The sequence below is a fragment of the Prorops nasuta genome, unplaced genomic scaffold (genome assembly GCF_024137725.1).
Source record: "Prorops nasuta isolate Cenicafe-Biocafe unplaced genomic scaffold, Cenicafe_Pnas_1.2 PNAS00003, whole genome shotgun sequence".
Taxonomy (NCBI): domain Eukaryota; kingdom Metazoa; phylum Arthropoda; class Insecta; order Hymenoptera; family Bethylidae; genus Prorops; species Prorops nasuta.
The window spans coordinates 5,510,912-5,528,504 of record NW_027116800.1 but is presented as its reverse complement, the minus strand read 5'-3'; the positions used below and the strand labels follow the sequence as shown (position 1 = coordinate 5,528,504).

The 17,593-nt window shown below is 37.3% G+C and overlaps 1 protein-coding gene and 1 long non-coding RNA gene across 7 annotated transcripts in view; both read right to left on the bottom strand.

The window, feature by feature from the left end:
- LOC136786052 (serine/threonine-protein phosphatase 2B catalytic subunit 2-like) overlaps positions 1-8,769 on the bottom strand; it is a 69,803-nt gene extending 61,034 nt beyond the window's left edge. For 4 of the 6 annotated variants that reach the window (XM_066747523.1, XM_066747526.1, XM_066747527.1 and 1 more), the window contains exons 1-5: positions 8,498-8,769; positions 6,287-7,408; positions 6,022-6,207; positions 5,820-5,927; positions 5,164-5,367 (exon numbers count right to left, since the gene is read on the bottom strand). In XM_066747523.1, coding sequence (XP_066603620.1) covers positions 5,164-5,367; positions 5,820-5,927; positions 6,022-6,207; positions 6,287-7,373 — 1,585 coding nt within the window. In that variant the 5' untranslated portion in view covers positions 7,374-7,408; positions 8,498-8,769. Of the gene's footprint in view, positions 1-5,163; positions 5,368-5,819; positions 5,928-6,021; positions 6,208-6,286; positions 7,430-8,497 lie in introns of all 6 variants that reach the window. The other 2 variants (XM_066747524.1, XM_066747525.1) reach the window with 2 other exon arrangements.
- Positions 8,770-9,851: 1,082 nt separating this feature from the next.
- Positions 9,852-13,178, bottom strand: LOC136786094 (uncharacterized). The gene is made up of 4 exons (XR_010824749.1): positions 13,164-13,178; positions 12,656-12,804; positions 11,832-12,065; positions 9,852-11,605 (listed from the first exon to the last, which is right to left on the bottom strand). It is a non-coding gene; the product is annotated as an uncharacterized lncRNA (long non-coding RNA).
- Between the last annotated feature and the right edge of the window lie 4,415 nt (positions 13,179-17,593).

The window sequence follows — 17,593 nt, the reverse complement described above, 5'->3', positions numbered from 1 at the left end:
TCCTAGCCCTCTCTCTCTCTCTCTCTCTCTTGCAACACCCTACAGACCGAAGTGACCCAATTCTCAATCGTTCTCCACAAACCCTTCTATCTTCCCCCGACGCTAAATCAAACTGTGCTACATCTAAGGTATTTCTAGAAATGAATTTTTTAAAACAGATACTCGACTTTACTTTAGTCCTTTATCCACACATTCAATTTTTAACAGCAGAATCATTGCATTATTAATTCACGTGATCTCAACAAACTTTCAGGATTTATTGTGAAAAATAAGCGCAAAAGATGGACCGATAATATTTCTTCTAATTAGAAAAACAATGTTTACCTTATCAATAATTTTCGGTAAATCATTGTCGAGGTCGATTAAATTTTTTCTGGGGCAAGAATTTCTATCTTAGAATCGACTTTCACGAAGAAGGTCTTTTGATTAAAGCAAAGGTTGGAAGGACATCTTTCATTCTACAGAGTGCGCATGCATCTTTATCCGTCATCCCTCGTTACTCAGCTACACGCACATATACGCACACAAACAACTATGGTGATAAGTCGATCATCCTGTCAAGCAGCGTCTTTGCCGACTCGCAGAATTGACTTTCAAAAACGAAAGAGCGGAAAAGAGTAAACTCTATGGGAATTGAAAATACATAAGAAAGCCGAACGATAAAGTCATGAAAGAGGAAAGAATGGTTAAAAGTCGAGCACGAAGTAAGGATACAAAGTAAAAAATAGAATAAAGGAAAAATGAGAAGTCATTAGGATTTCTCTTTTCTGTGTGTCTGCAAAGTTGAGAATGGGACACGCAATCCTCCTCAAAGAAAGTCCTCATTTAACTTAAGCGATTTGAATCAAATTAAATCGCCAGCTCGATCGCAAACTCCAATCGTCTTATTCAAGCCGAGCGTTCGGTGCTTGCATACCAACTACCTACCACTGCCGTCCTTATACCAAATCCACATTACCCGATACCACGCGATTGGAAAACCAAATTATTCTCATAATCAGCATTAAAAAGAAACCTTCGGATTCCCCTGATTCCCATAAACGTCATATTCCCTTTAAAAATATTCAATTCCCCAGAAAAAAAGCTCCCTGATCCAATAGCCAAAAACCTTTTTATTCCTCGATAAATTTTCAATTTCCATAAAGATCGTGTTTCCACGAGAAATATACTATATTGAATATGTAACAAGGCTCATGTAGGTTTGTTCGGAAGAAAAGGAGAAATGAGAAAACTTGTTGATTTGCAGGGTGGTTTTGAGGAGGAGATCCAGAGAGGTCCTTCGGGATGGTTCCGTTGGAGGAGAGAGCTATCGTTTGCGATGGTGAGGTGTATCAGGGGTTGAAGAAGAAAGAGGTGTGGAAGAGGAGAAGGAGGAGGAGGAGGAGGAGGAGGAGGGAGGGGAAGGGGGGGGGGGGAACTGTTAACGAGTGGGCGTTGACCGGAATAAGATAGGATAATGGATACCATGAGGAGGTGGGGGGAAGAGGGTTGGCCAGTCGAGGAACTCGAGGAAGTCGTTGTTTCGCTTGGAGTCTACGGCTATTAAAATCTTCAGCGTCCGTGGACGTGAGTGTCCTTTCAAGTGGCACACGCAGCTCGTTACGGTTTGGAGACATCGATGGCAACGGGGAAATCTTCTTACAGTCCATAATCGGCTCACCTATATACACCAAGCACTCAGAGATCCCCAATTAGCTAGCCATTTCAGAGATCTCGTCCTCTCTGCACTGCCTCCTCCACATTCGACATCCTTTCTATATGCTCTATCGGAAGCGACATTACCCATTCTTATTGCAGAAATTCAATGTAGAAAAAAGAGTCAAGACACGTTTCACAATTTATCGTTGATTTGAAATTTTATTGATCCGATTCCCAGAGGCATTGACGGCTTGCCTTGAGCGAGAGAGAGAGAGAGAGAGAGAGAGAAGGATGGAGAGGATAAGGTATAGAACCGAGAGAGATAGCGCGAGGGGGAGGGGCGCGGGAAAAGAGGAATTTCATTTTGAGGAATGGGCAGTGTTGGATGGTTTATGTAGCGAGAGGACAAATGGGTTTGCACTCGGATGGTCCGGCGAATATATATAGTTTATTGCGCGGGTGAATGGAGGAAAATGGTGCACACACAGAGGGTTCGTTGTGTGTTGGATCGTTTATCTCTCTCTCTCTCTCTCTCTGTAGCTCCATTTTTTCTCACCCCCCTTCCCATCTGCCCTTTCTCTCTAGCAGCGATATCAGGATTCTCCTTGAAACGTTATTCGCGTCCCACGGGATAAACGAGGCAGGGCAAGCGCGCGTGGTATCACCAGCCTCGCGCCCTTCTCTTCCTCGCTAGGTATCCTATCCATTGTATCTACCCAACCGTGCAATTGACGCGAGCGTTTCACGAAGGTACCGATAAAAACGGGATGAAGCCTTCCTGGCCTTTCCACTGGAATTCCACCTTCCCACTTGCGCATTTATACGAGCGAAACTCTTATTTACCCGCCCCTGGCTCAATTTCCTATTATTATTATTCGAGGTCCCACATATATTCCAGTTTCCATGATAAGGTGTAATCCCGGAACGTTCCGATGGACAAACTAAATTGACGAACGTGAAAGTGACGAGGGTTGGATTGTGGGACAAGCGAGAATTAGAATTTTCGATGGAATATCGTGTGCCAGGTTTGAATAATTAAAACGTCTCTGTGCTTGCGTAAATCGATGAGACGAAGGAAGGAATTAATATAAGACGCAGTTTTAGAAACAGTTGCTTATGCTTCTCTCCAAAGTGGCCAAATAGCTTGAGATAACAGAGCGGATGGGAATCGGTATAAACTCTTCCTCGAAAAACTGTCAGTCTCGTTCTTCCTTAAAAAGTTGGTGAAACGCCAGAGTATACACTTCCGGCCACTTTGCTATTTCTAAAGAAAGACGTTGATGTCGTTATGGAAGACTGCAATACTCTTGAAATAACAGTCCTCGAAGAGTATGGAGGAGCACCCGCTTGAATCGTCCTGGATAGATGCAAAGCAGGAATCCTTGCACCAACCAGCAAAGGATCTTGCGCAATGCTTAGGTAACGTCGTAGCTCCAGAGTCAAGTGTTTTCAGCCGAAAGTTTGATCGTCTCGAAAGCTTACATCTATAGTCGAGGTTCATCGGCGTCCCTCGAATTTCCAATTCACTTTAATAGCAGAGCTATAAAAATATCTCATGAAACGTGTCAATTATCCAATTAAATTTGATCGATGAAACGATCAAACCTCCCATATATGTCAATCATCATTTACAAGTTCTACTGTGATTTTATTGGATGTCACTGCACTTACCTCGTCAAATGCAACAAATGTCGGAGGATTTAAGATTATTTAAGGCCGGGGTGGAGAGAGACGAGTCTGACAAAATGGAGATGTACAGCCTGTACGCTTCATAAGAGCATCCATAGAGCAGATGGAAGCCACACATTCCATTACCCTCGAAATATGGAATCTCTGATCAATGGCGCCATTGTATGTCCGAGGTATGCTAACATTATCTGCTAATTCACAGTCGCAATGAGACCAGGCCACTAAGCCAGAAACACGAAACCCCTCGATGGAAAGTACCTTGACTCTCCCAATTATCTTGGCATTATTATTATCAAAGAAGAGTCCTGGATCAAATTATAGGCATTCGATAATCGAACGATTAACAATTCAACGGTTAAAGCTGTATTTAAAGAGTAAACGCGTTACATTAAGAAATTCGCAACCCTCAAAAGTTCGCAGAGTGCTTTTTGGGCAAAAATCGCTGCAGGAGAAGAGCAGTGAGCAAACTGCAATTAATTTTGAACAAGATTTTGGAGCTAACGAATAATCTCGTTAAGATGAATTCTAGCTGGATCAACGAAATCGTAGGATAACCGCATGGAAAGCAGTAAATTGCCGTTTTGCAAACTTTACAGGTTACATGCACTGTGCAGTGGGCTGCTCCAGATATGGCTGAATCTAGTTAAAAATTGTTAGGATAAATGTCAAGGGAAAAGCTAGAAGAAATATTATGAGAAAATATTTGAAAACGGAAGTAGTAGAGTACTATATAGTTACAGTTCTATCAGTTTGAGGGAAAACATTAGAAAAACTGCAGGTGGATGAGGAAAGTAGGGATATAAATAAAGAAAATTGTAGAGAAGGAAGGAAAACTCCATTATAGAATTGTCAGAGCGTAAAAGCGAATTGGGAGTGGTGACGAGGCGAGTACTATACATTGCTATACACTTGCTTGTCGGTTTTTCTTGCTTCTCGACACGTTCTTTTACGCAAGCATCATGTATATGTATACTTGCACTTTTCTCTCACTGACCGAATCCACTCTATATGTCTATATATAAACAGGCATAAAGACCCGACGCTAATAACAGAAGTGTACTACTGCAAGATCAAGACGCAGGGAGAATTTCCCACGATTTCCACAAAATCGCCTAACTCTTACGCAACACGAAAATCATTGGAGAAGATGAAGAGATTCCCTTCTCGCTTTAGAGTAATGTTCAGTCTCGCGACTCTGTCCCTTGGAGCAAATATTCGCTTGATAAATTTATGATGATTTTTGGTAAACAAGCGTGTCTTAATTTGTTTAGAGTGAGTCGGTTGAGCGCTATCATTCGCGTGATTAATGGATTTCCGCGGTAGATTCTTGGAAGTTGAATTATTAGTACGCTTGGTGAGATAAACCGGGAGGGCGCAGTTGAAGTTAACTAGCCTGTCTAGCTAGAGCGAGGCGGAAAGTAGCGTGAGTGTCTAAATTCTCAGTCGAGTGGATCCAGTTTCCTCGTGCTTTGCCAGGTTTGCCAACGTCTAATCGCTACCGGCAAACTTCACGACAGGACAAGATTGCTCACGTGGTGGATATGTGCTAACATTTCAACCGCTCGGACAAGCTCGAAAACTTTCTCAACAACAACTATGCCGAACACGAATGGCTGGAGTGGCTGCATCGCTTTCAACGCGCTCCGATAGTATATGGACACTCGCTGCGGATGCCAAAGTCCGACACTCGCAGATCGTTATAAATCATTATTAGTTTGCATGGCTTTCCACGCGAGGTAAAGCGTCTTTTACCTTTTTCGTCATCAGGTCGATTCGATTCGATTCTCGAAAGGTACAAAGGAAGACGATAAAATTGTAGGATTTCACGTTACTCACTTGTGACCGGGGCTTCAATGTCGATCATGGTATTCTCGGAACGTAGGAGTGCAGCTCCATCATTGAGAATACGAAGGGCCGCAGCCTCGTCGATCCTTCCTTCGAGTTTAAAGTGCTCCTTCAGGATATCCGGCCGCGGTCGACCCGTATGTGTGTCGAAGACCTCTGACACTGTCAGTTTGTGCGACGGTGGGAAGGGGACACCTGTCAAAGAGTTTAACAATTATTATTATTATTATTACTGCTATTATTATTCAAGTAATTCGTCAAGAAAACATGTCACGATTTCTCTCAGGATTCTTGCGAGGCTTCGCTGAATCACTTCTCGATCGCGAAAGCGATTCGTACAAAACAATTATTGATACAGTGGTATCTCTGCAATATGCAGATTACCGCATGTCGACTCAATTAATATTATGCATACATCTGTTAAGAAAATATTAATCTCTCATTAGCTGGGTCTTATCTTGATAATACCAACGCAAACTGGGTTATCTTTCGGCACGCAGAATTTTTCTTCTGCAAACTAACGCGAATGCCAATTGGCACTGGCGAAGAAATACACAAGTCGAGAATTTAATTTGCCGGTGAAACTCTTCGTAATGATCTTAGTTTTCAAAGGTATATATAATTACTGGCGTACAATTAGGATTTACCTGGACAGGATCTTCTCTGAAACAATGAATTTTGTTTAACGCTTTCTACCCTCTGATCCAGTAAGAATTTTGGCAGCCTTGAAGGATATGAAAAATTATACGAAGAAGCTAAAAATGCAATTATTTATGGTTCTTTATTTAGTTTCTGCATATATGGGATCGTGTACACTATGATAATGACATTTATTAATTTATAATTTACCACTGTCTGTAGGCGTTTTCGAGAGCGAACCTTGCGAGTTTGAGGACATATCCGAGGCTGAATTTGTAGTACTTGTTGATGTACAGCTGCTGGTTTCCATTGGACATTTTTCTTGTACCCGATCATTTTTCTGCCTTTTTTCAAGCAATGTAATAAATTTCGCCACTGTGTTGGATACTATGCTCCCTTGAATTAAGAATGACAAATTTGGAGATTTTCAATTCTATAAAATTAACAAGTTATTATCCTATCGTTTCAATCGTACCGGTCGATTTAGAATGCCTGATGGGTGTGGGACTAACTTCATCATTGTCACCATTTGGTTGGATAGATGAATTGGATAATTTTCTCAAATTTATTTTCTTGTCTAGTTCTGCCATTGTACACTGCACATTGTTGCTACTTTGTTTAATCGACGATTCTATTTCATCGATGGAATCAGTTTCTTGTGTCAAAAGCCAAGTATCCACAAATTCCATAGGCGTAATCGGTTCCAATCTGTCTAAACTTCTCACGAAATCTTGCAAATCAGGACTACGGCTGATAGCATTCTTTTCCTTCGTGAGTTCTGATTCCAAGACCGATCTGAATCGGTTCAAACTGTCATTGGCAAGCGCTTCGTCTTTAGCATTGGAATTTTCATCAGCCTCGAAATTTCCCTTTTCCGTTATTACGGGATCAACAAAATATTGTTTCTTCAAAAAAGTTTTGATTGGATCATAAAGGTTACTGTTTGCCTCAAAGTCAGAACTGCAACTTTTGGCGGCATCTTGTTGATTTTTCTCGCTCTCAACATCCTGCTTCTCCTTTATGGATAGATCGACAAAATGTTTTTCATGCAAAGTAGACTTTGCGTCATCATCGAGATTATTTTTCGTTTCAAGGTGGATACTAGGACTTTCGGTTGTACCTTGGCGATTTTCATTGATGTCGCAATTCTGGTTCCCCATTGTTGATGGATCAAAAAAGATTTCTTCGCCAAAAACTGATTGTTTTGTGCAATCATCGAGGTTATCGTTTCCCTCAAAGTCCAAATTGGAACATTTGGCGACATCTTCTTCATTTTTCTCGCTCTCGACATTCTGCTTCTCCTTTATGGAAGGATTGACAAAATGTTTATCATGCATAGTAGACTTTACGTCATCATCGAGACTATTTTTCGTTTCAAAGTTGATACTAGGACTTTCGGTGGTATCTTGGCGATTTTCATTGGTGTTGCCATTCCGATTCCTCAATGTTGATGTATCAAACGAGATTTCTTCGCCAAAAACTGATTGTTTTGTACAATCATCGAGGTTACTATACTCCTGATGGTTGACGTTGGAGCTTTCGGTGCTATTTTGTTGATGCATGGATTTTTCTTAGTCGAAACGATACTTGAGTAGCTCTAGAATATATTGCCTATTTGCTTAAAAGTTCAAAAATCACCAAAGTGAAGATCGACTGCATCCATAAATTAACTTTTAACAAGAAAAATGGTACTTTTTAACAGCAAATCGAGCCAATTCTTTCTGCTACTGGTTTCAATTTTAATATATCGCAGAGAACACAATTCCAATCACATGAGTATATTTTAAGTTCAAAATAATCCTATAATTGTGCTGATATACAGCAATTTCTAGTATCTACAGGATATATTGTAACTATAACAGAACACCTAAATACTCCTTATTTTATACAAAATTTCGAAATCTATTTGATGTTAATGTTGACTCAACATCTTGGGTTGAATTTCCAAAAGCATTTGATGGTTGTATTGAATTTTCTTAAAGCGGTAATCCATTTTTGATAACACGTTCTATTAGTTGACCTCACAAACTACCCAAAGCACTGTACCAACATTTCAATCAGGCATTTAAGGCGAGGAATTTTGATTTGTAACTGTACATGTGTGGATTTGATTAAAGCGGTGTGCGCAGCAACCGTTATGCACGCATACATCTTTACTCGTTCACCCATCTCTAATTGGAAATCCAAATATCGCGTAAACGCCCGCAAATTAAAAGTTATATTAATATAATATTTTTAAAAGCTTTTGAGATAAGCTACCAGAATTAATTAACAAAATATGGATCCTCGCGTTTAAACGATTCAATATTACCTTCGCATGTCCTTCAACACTTCACTTAATATTAAACCAATATTGCTATTTGATAAAAATTTAAAAGAACCAAAAACACGTACACACATACACAATATTTTTTAACATTTATTTCTAGAAATATTCATGTATTTTATTTTAGTATAGTAGATCTGTTTAACAACTTTAAAACTTTTGACAGACCCGATTACTTGGAACTACGTCCTCTACGATACATTAAAAATCCAACACTCTCGTAAGATAAAAACTGCGAAATCTGTGTGATTCGACAAAGAATAGCTCTATAATATATAGAGTAGGTTTATTTAAAATTTCATGTTTTAAAAATCAACACTGCTTGATATACTGTTCAGTGAAATGTCATTATTTACTAACCTGTTTTCGTGACCTTATTTCTGACCGTTTAATATCCAAGTGAATTTTCCAAAAGTTCTCTTGTTTCATTCAAACGATTTAATAATATTTGCATAAATCTTTTGCTCCCACATAATGTAAGAAAACGATTAAATAAATATAGTGGAGGTTTTAATTTATTATGTTGAACTCCTTATAACGAACAGTTTATTTGAATTTAAGCATGAAATACGTCGAGTAGTTCAATTTCAGTAATTTGACAATATCTGTATATAGCTTATGTTCTCACCTAGGGCCCCGGTTCGACCTACTATAATTAGGTAACCAGTTCTTAAGTAGGGGGGGGGGGGGAATACCAATCGCTGAAAACAAATATGATGAGCATGTATAATGAAACTCATCTAGACTGGTAATGTTGTTGTAGTTTGGAAGAGTCATGCTATTGGCCTATTGTGACGCGCGGATAATAATTGAATTTTGAAATAAATATGAGCGGTGGAGGCATTTTCGTATTATACTTTATATTAAAATACAGGGTGTAACACTTAAAATGACCCAGATCATGGACGCGTAAATTTCTGCTACCTTTGATAATTGTAACAAGTGAAAATCGAAAAACGCCCACAAAAAGGTCTCCCATAAAAAAATGATATCTCTCATAGTAACGATGATAAGCAGAATTTTATTTCCACGGTTTGGATTATTTTAAGCGGCAGACCCCGCATGAGGAGAAAATACAATGATAAGAATGAATTAAATTTGTATAGAAAATTATGCAATTATAAAATAAACGAAAAATATATTGTTTAAAATTCATCACACTGTCGGATCCTACATAAAAAGTCAAATGACCCCAACTTTAGTTGATTAGTGTTGGTAGAACCAGTCGTCAGCCTACTATGACTGGTTGTTGCAGTATAAAATCTTGTTTCAAACATAAAATCATATTATTTTTGTAACAAAAATTCTACTATATTTTTTGTTAATATAGTTTTAACAATGATTTATAATATTATTTTAATTTCTTGCACGTCTTATGTAATGCCATTATTTAACTCCTAATCTGTGTTACTGAGGGATTACAGTCTGATTATTATACCATAGACAATAATCTTTCAATAAGGTTTAACTCGTTAAGACATATTCAGGTTTACACAATCAATACAGTATAATCGCTTTCATGTAAATCAAAACAGTTAATTATTTTGGAAAGAAAAGACATAAGACGTATACAAATACGTATATGTATAACTTTTAGGGATCGCATAAATTAAGAACTCCAATTGGAAACTGACATAGGACTTATAATATTGAATGATTGAAATATCACGAAATTCTCAAGTTTATTTTTGGTGAATAAAGATAAACAACGGAATATTTGAAATTCATATATTTTTTAACTTATTTAATTTACAGCATCTTATAAATCATCGCTAATTTTATTTTCAATAATCCATGGATTTTTCGTATTTTCGGTCTTATATCATTATGCGCATAATTTATTTATAATGTAATATAAATATTAATAAGCATACGTATCGATAGCATGTTTTAATAATTGAATTTCTATAATATAGCGGTATTGCTCATAATTCTCTTCAGATACTGTATTAACTCAACCAAAAACATTCTCTCAACAATGTTAATTCATGTGCTCATAACATTCAAACCCATTTGAAAGCCACAGATTCGTCTAACGGTGATCTCCCACCTCGAATTTTTCCTATGATTATCTAAGCTATGTACGTTCTTAAAAAAATTGCATACATTAAACATATTAATTAATTTACATCTAACGCACGGTATTGATTAAAACAAAAGTTGTTACTTATATTTTAGTCTGTTTGAAATATACATTGTCTCACTTTTTTTACTGCCAAACAAATTACGTTACCTCGGAAATGCTAACGTTGAAAATTTTATGTCAGATTGATTAAATAAAAAAATGATTACGTAATTTTTTTTTAAGTATTAATAAAAGTCTTAAAATTATTATAATTTTAGTCTTATTATGTGTATATTTTTTGTAATAAGTCAATTGCTTAAAAGAATTGAAAGTTACTTAATAATGTATAAAAATTAAGTTAACTATATAAAACATTTTAATAGTTAATTATTAATGCTTAAAAAAATAATTACTCATTTTTATTTATTTTTCCATTGAATTTAGAAGACTATTCAAACTCTAACAATTATCCATCAAAATTTCAGTTATGAAATAAATATGTAAATATGTAGATATACCGATGTTTATTAGCTAGCGTAAATAGAACATCGATTGTGGTATATCTAATATTGACATTTTATAAAATCAGAAACTCATACCATTTAGCAAAGGAAGAGTTGATGATAGCTTCGAACTAATAGGAAATTCCAGTCAGCGGTTAGAATTTCAAATAAAAAATCCAAAGCTATTCCCAAAAGAATTGCAAATTGTTGTAAATATATCGAATTCAATCTTGAGTGTACTCGTGAAAATGACGTATATGAAGATTCTCTTGAGTTGACAAGTCGGCAATTAATTATTCCCCTCCTCCGTCCTTTACTAATTGCCAGTACGAGTGCCTTCATCGTTACGAAATATTTACGAATAGATTCAAGAATAAATCCAAATGAATAAACTATTTTTCTAGAGAATCTACTTATTGAATAAATACGATAATACAAAAATGCTTCGGTATAATGAAGGAAAACTGTCTAGAATTTGAATGGTCGATGGAAAATTAGATGACAACGATAAAAAAGATGATAAAATTGTAGCAAGAATATTTCATCATTTTCGATTCAGAAAAGGGAAGAAATATAATGAAAATAAATTTTCAGTTAATAAAAGTCGATTGGTAAGACAGATTAAAATGATCCACCAAAGTATTCGTTATTTCTTCGTAATTGATTCGATTCTCCACAACTAAAAATTGATTGTTCGGTCAATTTTCAGCAACCTTCGTTATTTGGCTTGTATCCGTCCACCTGGTCACTCGGTGCTACAAAAGTTGAATGTAGGTCTTGCGGGGTTTACTTAGTTCAGAAACACCATCAAAGCTGCATCCACCCCCCAGTGTGCTTCTTTGATGATTAATCGCTGAACTTTTTCATTACAAGCCTATCTTTTCGTAGCCGTTGGATGATCTGAATGAGGAAATGTTTATTCAAGTTAAAATATGGTTACTCGTAACCTTTCACTTAATCGTTTGCTTGGCGTAACGAACGGTGGCTCTTTCTCAAGTTCTCATGATAATAGTGCAAAAAAAAAAGTAAACAAGCTGAACCATTGTGTAGTACTGACGATTCCCGTAGCCACTATATACAGTCAAGCAATTATTTCGAATAATGAAAAACAAAAGAAAATCCTTACCAACGCAATTCGATGGTACAGCGTTAGCAGCAGAATCACGAGGAATATCGTGATTTCAGGAAAACTTGGTACGATGCCAAATTATGGAAGGCCATTGGGTTACGATCGAAACATTTGTTACAATTTTGCTCTCTTTTTGGTGGAAGGTACACGAGGTAATTTAAGATTGGCTTGGCACTAAATTGTAAGTTACATGTTGGAGACTATATTTAACTTGCTCCTCACATTCTTGAGCTGAAAAAGTGAATTGAAAAGCGAATTACAAAATTATTGCGTAGTAGAGGATGCTAAAATAAGCTCGCGAAACTATTTTATAAAGCAGCTTGATTTATAACCAACACAGTTATTTCAAAACTATAATACGGAATAAATAAACGATATTATCGAAGTCAAATTTTCTGCGAGAACCCTAAGAGAGAGAGAGAGAGAGAGAGAGAGAGAGAGAGAGAGAGAGAGAGAGAGAAAGAAAGAGAGAAAGAAAGAGAGAGAGAGAGTTGATGGAGTAATTTTATTAGACTGTGATAACTGTGTTCGAACATGTATAATAATAATCAACCAAGGTAAAAGTATTTATGATCGATCGAACTTTATCATAGCGAAAGTTACGCATCGAGTGATTTTTCAAAATGGAATTGAGAATTGAACAATAAGAAATAAGGAAAGAATAGAATCTATTCGTAACTGGATAAGTTAAATATAAAAAGCTAACAGATTATTTTAAAAAAGGGTGTCGTTAAGTACTTGGACCGTAGTGAAAATTTGGAAAATATGAAATTTCCACTGAAAAAAGGGGCAAAATGTGAGTTAAACAATCTTTTACTTACATGAATAAGAATGTGGAAATGTAGGGACTGAAAGACACAGGAGCAACCGTCCACTCCATACCTGACTCAACGACCAAACTGAACCTCGTTTCTCTCTGATTTATTCCAAATTTCTAAACGACAGGTGTAGGACGTAGATAGGTAGGTGGCTTTGAAATTTGAATAGTCGTAAAGTTACTACATAAAGTTACTACACAGTAATGGTCCGCCATTTTGAAGCAAAATAACCCGCCTAACTCGAAAGGTACCAAGGTAATTTCGGTAGCATATAAACTACCAAGAGTATGAGTTTATATCCTCTGCAATATTAATTAAATTTAGAAGAAAATCAAAGCAGACAAAAATGGGGAATCTATGCAATTTGACGAGGATTTATCATATAATAATTAGAAAATTTCATTTAGCTTAAAATAAATGCTTAGAATTACTTTCATTTTAATCATATATTACACATCGTTTTTAATAAGTGAGTTGTAACTGCAGCAGTGTAGCTCAAATCGCGCAGTACCTTGAAATGGCAATATGCCAGTCTGAATTGCTTTGTCAGTACAGATGTACGTGGCGGCAATGTGGGGCGTGGTGGAAAAGGCAAGTGGACCGAGAGTGGATTGTCACTTGTTTGACAGACGACTCAGTAGGTGTCAGGTAATTGTCGATAGTCCTGTGAAATTTCACGTTTCCCACTGCTTTCTTCCATCTCTCGTATTTCCGCTAAGAAATTCCACACTCGTAAACAACAAATCGTCTGTAAATCATTATAGCTCCAATTAAATAAGAAACCGGTAAATTTATATCGACGATAAATAAACCATCATCTCATATAAATGGAAATCTAAAATTTTCCTATTTCTACAAACTTTTCAGTTAATAAAGCATTTCCGTTAATGACGACTTGGTGCTGCTTTGAAATTTGCGTATGGCAAATTGGATAGGGTTTCGGAAATTGGAGAAGCAGGAGTATTGGCTATAATGAAAGTTTGGGATTAGCTGCAAAATTCAAATTACGAAATAAACTATTTATACAGAATATACCGAAAGATTGAAGGGAGATTTCGCCAAGTAGAATAACTCGTCGATGTACTTAATGAGAATTCCAAAGAAATTGCTCGACTATAGAAGGATTTTGCAGGGATTTCGTATAATAAACGTCAAATATAAAGATATGGCTGAATGTGAGGAAAATCCTATTGGAGAAAGGAACGTGTGCGATTAAAGTTCATATCTATATAACTTATTTGAGATTGGAAAAGATTTATTATTGCAAAGCAGAGTCCGGGTGAGTTATTATGCTATATATAGGAGAGGCTGAAGGTTTATCCCTTAAAAATAACATATAGGTGCTTATAGGGTAATTACGAGGTTGTCAAATCAATGGTTATAAGGCTAGCGAGGGGAGAATGGGCAAGGCGTGTTTGCGAAATAATATTATCTGGAGTGATGAGCAGCAGCGGTCCCGGCGATGCTATCGTTGGATCGCTATGTCATTGTCGACTAATGGTTAGTCGCGTTGGGTGTCATTGCCTATTGATTTCCTTGGTTTTCGCGACAACGGCGTAATTGACAATAGGAGCGACAGCCAATTCGTAGTTGTGGAGTGTGGAGAGGGATGCTGAAGCTAGATAGACTCTACCATGGGGGGTAGGTAAGCTCCAGTCTCGCGCGAATCAGTCGAGAGATGCGTGACGACGCTTGAATAAGCAAAAGACTGATGGAATATTCAAGAAACTCAACCGCCAAATGTGTTATTAACGCCAATGTCAAATTTCATTCGCTCTATTCCTCACCACTACCAAGCTGCAATTATCAGATTCAAAGAAGAATTCCTGCCAATAGTAGTGCTCTAGAAAATTCCAGCCATACGCTTGGAGTTTCGTCCACTCTATACTCTCTCTTCCCGTCTCTATATATATATATATATATATATATTATACCGATTAAACAATTATTCGACATGTGCATGTGGTTATATAGACGCGAGAACATATATTAAGATTGATATATTTCTCCACATCGGGAAGACAGAAATATTAAACGCGCCGGAGCGCAATATTTTGGAAAAGTTTTGCTATCTCGCGATGCACGACACGATTCGACCGATTTCAATGTGGAAGCTGAAAGCAGTATATTGGTGTAGTTGGAGTTTTGAGTCTTGGAACAATGTTCTGTGTAAACTACGACAGTTGAAACTGAGAAAAAGCTATATTGTGCCCGCAGGTAGGCTTTCTACCGGCACGTAGTATCTGCCAACCGCAGTGCAAAGAGAGGAAAGGAGGAAAGTGGTGGCGAGGGGAGAAGCTGAAAAGAGAGTCGGAGAGACAGACAGACAGAAAGAGCAATAGCATAGTGCAGCATAGGTAGCTATCGCGAAGCACTCGGATCAATATTTCGTCCGGTCCATTCTCCCTGACCCATATCTCCCTCCCCCTCCCCCTACCCCTTTTTCCATCCTTCTTATTCCCATCGACACGTCTCTTTCGCTTTTTACTGCTTTATCCAATCAACAGCTGACTGCACTAAAATGAAATCACTATAAATTGAAATTAAAGTCGCGTATAAGAGTGTATACTAACTCCCTCTGAAATTCCTACGCAAAGTCGAGTTCTTTTGTGAGGAAATTGTCACAAGAGAGAGAGAGAGAGAGAGAGAGAGAGAGAGAGAGAGAGAGAGAGTATAGGTTTCAGAAAATTAGATGGATCCAGAGAGACGAGGGTGAGAGTTGCGCGATTAGGGAGATTCGGTCCTTTGGCAATGGCATGCGTTTCCTATAAAATTACTCGAGATCGAATGGACGCGGACAGGAATTAAGTCAATGGGAAAAGAGGGCTTTGTCGAAAATAGTGAATAGCCGCAGAATGTAGATTAGGAGCTGATACATGTCCCTGAAGGAGCACTGTTGACATGTAATTATCTGTACGCATCGAGAACACGTGTTTCCTCTAACCTTACTCTCTGCTACGTGTTTAGACTGGAAACATTCTATTTAACTGGGCGATTAAGTAAATTATCTATACTTCACTCGTTTGCCTATGCAAATGCCCTGTACGTGACTCTCCAAAGATAATACAATGTTCATATAAATTTTTTTTCCTCGCATAATAATATACACGAAAGTCTGACGGTGTCAACTATATTCTCTTCTTTCTCGTCTTCTTCTTCCAAAGTTCTCCTACCTTGTATATAGACTGCAAATTATTGTTTACTTTTGAATTGATGCAAACGTTGTATCAGCTTGGAAATATCAGTTATCCGATGCACTTTACGTGGATGGGCTTGGCCATTGCAGCTGCGCTCTCACCGATAAACGTTTAATGCCATCGAATACAAATGTAGAAAGATATTGTTGCTTCTTGCAATTGCTGCAAAGAATATCAGGTTAGGCTGTCTTCCTCACGTCAGCGAATCGATTGTGGATATTACTCACGTGACCAATACATAGCTCAACTACCGTGAATGAATCGTATATGTTACATCACGTACAAATCATGAATGAAAGAGAATACTCCGTATTGATTTTAGCGTTTCGCAACTACTCTCGTGTTCGCCACCACGTGCAACTCTAACCACCAAGCTGCTCTATCTACGCAACCTTCTAGTTGCTACACTGTTTTCCATATCGTGTGGCTTCTTGTCCCATGTTTATTACTCGAATCTTCTATACGGAGACGTTCATGGATTCCTACCCCTTATCTCGTCTGGACATCTCTAAACTTTATTATCCAATTTCTAGTTTCGTGAATTACAGATGCTAATCTGATAATAATATTATCGTAACGTTTCTAATAATACTACATCATAGTGTGTTAATTAAATTTGCTCCAATTAAACTTAAATGTATATGTTGAAATATATTTGATTTTGCTCTCGCGACACACGAATGGCTTCAATTAATTTATTTATAAAAGTCGAAGAAGACACACGTGACTTATTTTCTTTTTAACCAAACAGAGATTGATGCAGAGAGGCTCGATTTCATATCTGTAGCAGGAAGCTTGAGAAATGCGACAGATAAAATAAAATTCGTAATCCAATTTAAGGAAGTCTGTTGTGTTGCGTAAATGGCTTGAAGTAAAGGTGCGGCGAGTTTTGCCGCACGAAGAAAATTCATCAGGAGTATCGCAACGCGAAGAAACGTGGTAGGAGGAATGGAAAAGTTTTTTCTCACTTTCATGTCCATCTAAGAATATCGAGTAATATAAAAAAGTAATGTAAACTTTTAAATGGACCATGTCAGTCGAAGCTGACGAAATGAAGAGATGATCGTGGCGAAAAAACTGGACTAAAAGCACAAATCTTCAGCGACTGAAGCCTGCAGAGGATACCCTTGATTTTTGTGAACTGTAAACGTTTTTCCTACAACTACATGAAACAGTCCTTGGTATAGGTGCTGTAATAACTATGATAAAAGGTTCATTATAAAAATCTTTTGACAAAGTAATTGCATTTTTTGAAACTTGAAAAATGAATAAAAAGGATAGTCGAGATGTGCGTTGATTAAATTGCATTGTAATATTTCATTATGTTCTAGGATTGTGGTCGTTGTTGCACTATGATGCATGATTGTGGATGTAAACAAGAGGCTTAATCTCGGGTTATAATCAATCTCGTATATAGCCAAGCTTTACGGAAAGACGTTCTCAAAGGAGCCAACTAAAGTTGGTAACAGTGCGAGCTTACTGCTGACAAGCTCACCCATATATCCTTGATTTCGTTGTAAGCAAACCTGAAAGCCGATTCGCCTAAGACTATTCGTTAAATTAGTGCAGAATTGATGATTTTTGTATAACAATTAAATTTTTTGAAATTCCGTTATTTCATTTCCACCAAGAAATACACTATACAAAATTTAAAGATAAATTTGTACTGAAAAATGAGGTTTTATCTTTGTGCTGCCTAATTGAAAGTAGTGGAAATTAAGGTGGCTTGAAAAGTAGCAATAAG